Genomic DNA, 256 nt, shown 5'->3' with positions numbered 1-256 from the left:
CATTGTCTAATCAAGTGTCACTGGTATTTTGTTGTGGACGTTAAGGATTGTGACTGAATCACTGAGAAAACAAAATAAATATTTATTAAATAAATACATCCAGGTTATGAGGTTGATCGAAATTACAAAGATGAAGAGACATTTGCTTGCCTGCAAGCACTCTTTTTACTTATTTACATGAGAGTCACGATTGTCATCCTATTTGAGAGACCTCTCCATTTTCAGTGAAGATCAGATGCACGATGCCTGACGACGC

The 256-nt window shown here is 36.7% G+C and overlaps 1 protein-coding gene across 1 annotated transcript in view; it reads right to left on the bottom strand.

Moving 5' to 3' along the window:
• Positions 1 to 6: 6 nt before the first annotated feature.
• The window catches only part of LOC119588145, an 826-nt gene continuing 576 nt past the window's right edge, over positions 7 to 256 (bottom strand). The window contains exon 2 of the mRNA XM_037936851.1: positions 7 to 61. Coding sequence (XP_037792779.1) covers positions 7 to 61 — 55 coding nt within the window. The remainder of the gene's footprint in view (positions 62 to 256) is intronic.

Source organism: Penaeus monodon, chromosome 23 (genome assembly GCF_015228065.2).
Source record: "Penaeus monodon isolate SGIC_2016 chromosome 23, NSTDA_Pmon_1, whole genome shotgun sequence".
Taxonomy (NCBI): domain Eukaryota; kingdom Metazoa; phylum Arthropoda; class Malacostraca; order Decapoda; family Penaeidae; genus Penaeus; species Penaeus monodon.
The sequence above is the reverse complement of the archived record's forward strand: the minus strand, read 5'-3'. Positions and strand labels throughout refer to the sequence as shown.